Here is a 7,133-nt window from a genome sequence, read left to right on the forward strand (position 1 = left end):
AGTGATATGTGTCTATATTTCGTAACAATTACATTTTACAGCATCTGTGTGAAAACAAACCTGGAAATAGACAAGAGGATTTGGGGAGAAAAATGAAAGATTCTTAGTGCATTCCAGGGAATTATTCATAGTTAAACGGTATATCATAAATTAAATTTGGAAAGCAGACCACAATTATTGTTTTTTTATATTTATTCTTCTGAAAATAGAAAGTGAATGAAAACTTACAGCCCATTCAGTCAAAATAATGGATAAGGATTATTTGTAGTGCAATCTTTGGAAGTACCTCCCATAATTTAAAATGCAGTAGGTTTGTTAGGAAAAAGGTGGATAGTTCTGAAAAAGGACAACCAAAGGATACATTGGATTTTCTTTGCAATTGGCATCCTAAAATGTAATGAATTAAGCAATTAACGAATCTTAATATAAAAGGAATACTCTCCTACATCACAATTTTAAGTGTGTGAAGTTGATTATAATTATGACTGCGGAATTATGTCAGTGCCTATTACAGCTTTGCTGTTTTGCTAACTGAACGAGTTAATATTACTGGTGTTGCTCAGGAGATTTGACCCATGGGAGCATACGTGTTGCATCAAGCGGCACACAGCTTTCAAACAAGCCCAAGTAACCACAAGGGAGTCAATAAAGGATCTCCGTCTGTTCCTCCACAATACCATACCACTCTCCCTGTGGACAATTAACTTCACATAAACCACTGTGCACAGCACACACATTATTACACACACACTCCCACAAGCACACATATACAGTATACAGACAACCGCACATAGAAATTCATTATGTATGGATCTCTTGATCGAAAACCTTGTCCTCCCTACACTACATGTGTTTCTGAGAAAGAAAGAACTTTGACATAATGATCTCCAGCGCAAGGTATTCTGGGAGCATGGACTGCAAGGTTTGGGCCTAATTTTAACAAGTGTCCCTGAAGACCGGCCTCTATAAAAGCTTTGGAAAAAAGAACATAGGTGAGCGTACAAATACAAGGAGGTTGGCAGAAGTGTCTCCAACGGATGTAATCACACTGAGAAACAGGACTGTCAAAACAACTCGCAACTTTCCGAAGGCTATGAAATCAGACGGATTTCTTTGAGGCTCAGTTACCAGTAAGTGGCTTTTTTCTTTTATAAAATGTTAGGCATACAAATGGGTGTAGCCTTTAAATTGAATCAGAAATAAGGCAAAATAAAGTGTTTCAAAGTGGTGCAAGCGTTCTTAAAAGAGAACTTAAAAATAATTAACCAGGCTAATGAAGGCGGCAAATAATTTCTGTGTGTAAGCAAAAGAAATGGTTATGGTCTATTCATTTAATTGGGATTAGATCGAGAAAAAGTAAAACTACAAGATTTAAAAGTTTCACATCATCTAGTTAAGACCAAATCGACGCCATATATAATTTCAAATATTTTAGTTCAGAATAGGCCAGACCAATTCTGATATTGAGACCAACAATAACTCTTAAATATTCTTAAGTTTAGGTCGTTCACCACATGAGTGGTAATGAGTCGCTGGCGGCAGTCGGTGGTGGAAATCCAAACCAGAAAGAGGCAGGTGAATGAATGCGAGCGGGCACAGGCCGCCCTGAGCAAAGTGACAGCCTGCTTCCAGCAAATGGCCACCTCCCTGGGGAGCAACATGGATGGGAGCTTCCTTAGAGAGGAGCTGGAAGAAACCAGGACAGTAGCTCATAAAATATGCTCAGGTAAGACTGAAGTAGAAACAGAAGACAGGCAGGAAACAGTTTGGCGATGCTAGTGGTGCAGAAATTTTACATTGCCCTTTCTGTATTTTTCTGCACTGCAAAAACTAGCGGCTGGCCATATTCAATTACGCCACATTCAAACTGTTGAGAGTTGACTTGATCGACTCGTGTTTCAGGGCTTCACCGGAGGCTGCTAAGTCTGCTGATAGAAATGGAGCAAGGACAAGAGGACAAAGAACAGGTTGAACGACTTTGGGTGATGATCTTGTCCAGTTTGGAAAACTTCCAGCGGGACCTAAAGAAGGTCAAAGTCTTGCAAGAGATATTCCCTCTGACCCAGCGCAAAGATCGACAAGCCCTCATCAACGCAGGTTATGCGGGTGGAACTTCGGAAGTAGCAGCTCGGGCAGCCATGGTGCAAACACCATGGTTATCAGTAGAGGAGACTGCAAGCCCAGACCTGAAGAACCACATAGTGGAGATTGATGTTCTGCTTGAAGAAATGTTTCAAAGAGTTAATGTTCCACTGTGGTCTGTTGAACCCACACAAGAAGCCTGGGTAGAAGGCGTTTCGACCCAAGATGGTGGGCAAGAAGAGGATGAAAGCTTGGAGGACATCATGGAAGTGGAGGTGGTGTCCCAAAATAGTACATCAGGTTGTTGCAATCACCACAACTGCAAAGTAGGCTGTCTACTATGCCTGCTTAGCTAGGTTCTGAAACTGGGTTAAATATAAGTTTCGAAATCGAGACATACATTCTGCAATAACTTTTTTTCCCCCCAATAACACAAGTTATAATTGTTGACCATTATACTCTGTAAACCTTTAAATTAAACAGAACATTTTTCAAACTATATTCTTGCCTGATCAGTTGTGCACTACAATGCCTTTTTATTCTATAGATAAAAAAGAAAAAAGAAAAAAAAAAGGCAAATATTTAACATTCTGGTCTTATTTTCCCTCCCTTTACTCCACAAACTCAATTCAATCAGCATTTTATTCAGGCAAGTTTAATACAACATGGAAATAATATACACAGAGACCCATTACAGAAAATGTACATTATTACGAACAAGAAAATGGACACGGATAAAACAAGAGGCAGACGTTAATGTTCATGGTCAGTTCTTGTAGGTTGCGTGCAAATGGGCTTTGAAGGCTGCAACAAAAGTGATTAGAAATGCGTTAGATGCATAATTTACCAAAACACTGAACTAGAAACAATTCTCTAAAAATACTGCAGTTTCAAACAACTGCTTGACTCTGGCATGATCAGTTACCTTCCTGGTCATCCCATAGTTCAGCAGCCGCAGAGTTCATTGGACTATCATTGTTGGGTTCTAAAATAAGAAATTTATGAGTACAATGATCCAGACAAGACAGCTAGTAAATTACTTTAAGAAAACGAATCAGAACAGACATGCTGCTTTACATAACAGGAGAAAGTAGATGACCTTACATGAATAAAGATCTGAATAACAGTTTTCTATTTATCAGGGGATAATCATAGTGTCAGAAAACGTGTTTCATGTTGTGGTTTAATTTCAATTAAACATCCTGAAGGTTGTGGCCAAATTTCAACTCATGAATCGAAAGTTGTACAAGTTTCTGAATTTTGCTCAGCACTACTCATATCAAAAGCATAACCTACCTCCTAATAAACTCTGAACGGACAATAGAATGGAGCGGACATCATATAGTGCGGACCACTTGTCCTTTAAAATGTCTAGGCAGATGAAGCCATTCTCATCAACATTTGGGTGGAAACACGCAGTGATGAATTTCACCCGAGGGGCATTGTAGGGGTACCCGCTAGGAAACTCCAGTGAAAGTTTGTACCTCAAACCTTCATAAACCTGATCAGGAACAAAAAAAGATGGTTTTAAGTATAATCTTCTAATTATCTAGATTAGTATGTTGCACGTAAGAAACCCATTTCCTTACATCACAGGGAAGAAAACAACAGTTGTTCTTACCGTTCCTTGAGCTCCATCTATTGTGCCAATCCATTTGAAGAGATTGTCAGACTCTGGAAACGCTGATATGCCCTTGTCTCCTGACATCTGCATTTAACAAAGCACTGAGTTAACAAACTACAGTTAAAAAGGCCAAACAAAATACCAGCTGTATAAAAAGGTCTCACCATTAGCGTCATCAGCTCTTGTTGAAGCCTACGGAGGAAAAGGGAGAGATTGCATTTTTTTTTTTTTTTATTCATGTTAATTTTCAATCACAAAATGTAAAAAAAAAAAGAAAAAAAAAAAAGTGATTTTAAATGCCAGTCTTTGTCATTTCCGATGCCAAAATTAATGCAAAAATGGTATTAACCGCAGTGAAACAAATTGAGAAACTAGCGTCCGCTAGGCACAAAAAGTCCTAATGGATTTCCATTCAAACTATAAGTACTTTCTAGCTCTCAATTATGAATACCAATAACGTAAACGTTCCTGTTGGACATCACAACACATTTAAAGGACTTTAAAACATCTTATAAACCCCAGAGTTATTTCTTTAACATGGAAAGAGAATCTGTGTATTGTTTGATTACATGCAAAGTTAGATGCACTGACTACTTTTGGAACAATTTGTTGACAGTATAATTGGAAAATTAAAAAAAAAAATTCTGATAAAATTTCTTTTATCAGAAATCATATGTTACTCAGTATGAACTTCTTGTGATTCTGCCTTTATTACAAGTTCAATAAACAGTACTGAGCAGGACTCTTGCTCGCTTGATATGGTTTAATTCAAGTGCAATACACAGTTTTTCAATACAAATACTGTTCCGATTAAGAATATACTTTTCCCAACCGAAACTAAAAAAATAAACAAGCCTGTAGGAACTGTAGTTGTTACAGAAGAATGTTATTTGATTCCATTAGAATTTATTTCAAGTTATGAAATAAATCCCGATAGGAATCCTACATGCATTTCTTTCTGAGAACGGCCAGTGTGTCGCACATAGAAGCGTTTAGTACATTTAAAGGGAATATGATCAGCAATCAAACCTTTTAGTGACGGATCCTTTCGACACGCTTCCGCTAGTTTCGCTGCCCTTCAGCGCTGCTGTGGACGAGGCTGCCGCGGGGTCCATATTCTGAGAGGCCATCGCGTCAGATCTGTGATGGGTTGACAGGAGGAAAACACTTTGTTAAAACGCGCACATCTAACGTTACATCAGTCAAAGCGGTTTACAACACAGAAAGCTCGTTTGCGTTGTATACTTTGCGTCAGGGAGCTTCATGTCAAACTAAACTAACCGGCGGAAGGAAACTGAATCGAGTGAATGGAAACTGGAGGCTGAAACGAACTGCGTTTTTAAGAACTAGCAGAACTGAAATTGCTTCGTTTTCGTCCTCGTGTAGTTAACGGGTTCTCATTCGAATGTGAGGTAAACGGCTATAGGCCTACTCAAAATATAGCAGCCGGTGAGAAGCTAAACAAACCGACGTACATAAAAGCAAGCGTCTTATAAAACTAACGATTTAAAAACATATCTATGCTACCTAAAGCTTAAATATAATCAACGACAACGTTGACAAACACACTCTCAAGTTAAAGTCTTTGGCTAGCGAATGCGCTAACAGTTAATTTATATAAACAAACCAACTATACCGCAACATAACAATAAATCGTATATAAATAATCTTCATATATATACACATTAAAAGCAGTATCATTTAAATGATTCGTATTATTACCGGCTCTGTTCAGTGCAGTCGACAATACTAACTAACCGATCGATTCGCTGTACGAAATGTTTAAATCACATCCCGCCCCTGTTTAAACTTAAGTTGCCCAACGGAATTCTCCGCCTTACCATCAGTTCAACCAATCAGAAGCACAGATTACGAACAAAGCGAATGCTTAGCAACCAATCAGCACTGATGCTAGGCACAACACTTTGATTTGATTGGGTAATACGGCCAGGTGGGTGTGTTTATAACCGTTGACTAGTTTGAGTCATTCAGTGCACCAAACGAGTTAGTTTTACTAGTTACAAATTTGCGTATTCATTTAAAAACACCATTTAGCACAAGACTGTTTATTGGTAAATATACTTGCATGCATTAATAAACTGTTCTACATTTTCAGTTATAACAGACATTAGGTGAGTGTAACAGGTATGAAATTCATTTAGAAAATAATTTAAATACTTACCAACCCTCCACATTTTTAATAAGCTATAAAATCAGTCAATTACATTTTTTTCATTTCATTTAAAAAATAAAACATTTAAGTTACAAAAGAAACTATAAGGTAAAAACCATCATGGCTCGATGTATAGTTCTGCGGAGAGAGAAGTAGCTTCTTAGTTTTTTTTTTAGAACAATGCAATATATTTAAAAAGAGAAATAAGTGGGAAATGAAAATAACAATCAATTCCATTTTAAAGCAGATATGACATTTCATAAAATTTATTTGTTTAAAAAAAATAGGACATAGAATCATGGGAAACACATAAACACAAACATACAAAATGTACATTAACCACATTATTTAAAAAAAATAATAATTAAGGCTCTATATGTGCCTCATTAGATATTCAAGTATTTTAAAAACCAAGTCATGAAAAAAGCACACATTTGTTGCCAGAAAAAAGAAATCAGATCTAGACCAGTTTAGACAATAGCGTGTGAAATGAAATGTGGAATTTTTATTTGCCAAGTGAACCCCCAATGCAACAATTTCTGGGCAACTTGATCATAATGCCTGGGTCTACTATGAACATCGCACAAACAAAATAAACAACAAAAAGTTACAGTTATGATAAATTGGTAACACTCAAGAGTGTCCGTTGTCCAACGACTTGCGTGGCACTATATGACAAGATCATTTTCTGTTTTCTGTGCTTCCATTGCCTTCTGCATCTTCTCCACCATCCATATTGGCACTAGAAATGGTTTCAACTCATCCAGCTTCAAGTCAGGACAGTCCCTAAGATTCAAAGAAAATTTCATGATGCATGTTGCCTGTAAAATTCATTCATCAGTCTTTCATATGTTTTATTTAGTAAGAAAATGTTTATTTACTTGTAGTCTTCACTTCGGGCAAGATCAAGAATATCCTCTTCTATTAGCAGATAGGCCTGAGAAGAGAGAGTTTAAATAAGACGATGACCAATTGTAATGTAATACTTCATTTTTGGGTAATTTATTCCTTTATTAAAGGAGTAATACACCCAAAAATGAAAATTTGCAGAAAATTCACTCACCCTCAGGCCATTCAAGATGTAGATGAGTTTGTTTCTTCGTCAGATTTGGAGAAATGTAGCATTCCATCACTTGCTCACCAATGGATGCTCTGCAGTGAATGGGTGCCGTCAGAATGAGCGTCCAAACAGCTGATAAAAACATCACAATAATCCACAAGTAATCCACACCACTCCAGTCCATCAGTTAACAT

The 7,133-nt window shown here is 37.3% G+C and overlaps 3 protein-coding genes across 5 annotated transcripts in view; 1 reads left to right on the top strand and 2 right to left on the bottom strand.

Moving 5' to 3' along the window:
- The first annotated feature begins 1,091 nt into the window (after positions 1-1,091).
- On the top strand, positions 1,092-2,625 carry LOC107740286 (regulator of G-protein signaling 9-binding protein-like). 2 transcript variants are annotated; one of them, XM_016552666.1, is made up of 3 exons: positions 1,092-1,130; positions 1,498-1,726; positions 1,903-2,625. In XM_016552666.1, the coding sequence occupies exons 2-3, from the start codon at positions 1,525-1,527 to the stop codon at positions 2,436-2,438; spliced, it is 738 nt and encodes a 245-aa protein (XP_016408152.1). In that variant the 5' UTR covers positions 1,092-1,130; positions 1,498-1,524; the 3' UTR covers positions 2,439-2,625. The 2 variants fall into 2 exon arrangements, with proteins under 2 accessions (XP_016408152.1, XP_016408153.1); XM_016552667.1 differs by lacking the exon at positions 1,092-1,130 and having other exon boundaries at positions 1,412-1,726.
- A 120-nt stretch (positions 2,626-2,745) lies between these two features.
- LOC107740287 (ubiquitin-conjugating enzyme E2 C-like) lies at positions 2,746-5,515 on the bottom strand. Its single transcript, XM_016552668.1, has 7 exons — positions 5,429-5,515; positions 4,736-4,846; positions 3,871-3,898; positions 3,704-3,790; positions 3,379-3,583; positions 3,008-3,067; positions 2,746-2,886 (listed from the first exon to the last, which is right to left on the bottom strand). The coding sequence occupies exons 2-7, from the start codon at positions 4,834-4,836 to the stop codon at positions 2,849-2,851; spliced, it is 519 nt and encodes a 172-aa protein (XP_016408154.1). The 5' UTR covers positions 4,837-4,846; positions 5,429-5,515; the 3' UTR covers positions 2,746-2,848.
- A 677-nt stretch (positions 5,516-6,192) lies between these two features.
- LOC107740288 (deoxynucleotidyltransferase terminal-interacting protein 1) overlaps positions 6,193-7,133 on the bottom strand; it is a 5,310-nt gene continuing 4,369 nt past the window's right edge. For both annotated transcript variants that reach the window (XM_016552671.1, XM_016552669.1), the window contains exon 13: positions 6,193-6,665. In XM_016552671.1, the coding sequence (XP_016408157.1) occupies positions 6,548-6,665 (118 nt within the window). In that variant the 3' untranslated portion in view covers positions 6,193-6,547. The remainder of the gene's footprint in view (positions 6,666-7,133) is intronic.

This window comes from Sinocyclocheilus rhinocerous, unplaced genomic scaffold (genome assembly GCF_001515625.1).
Source record: "Sinocyclocheilus rhinocerous isolate Xijiao unplaced genomic scaffold, SAMN03320098_v1.1 scaffold795, whole genome shotgun sequence".
Taxonomy (NCBI): Eukaryota; Metazoa; Chordata; class Actinopteri; order Cypriniformes; family Cyprinidae; genus Sinocyclocheilus; species Sinocyclocheilus rhinocerous.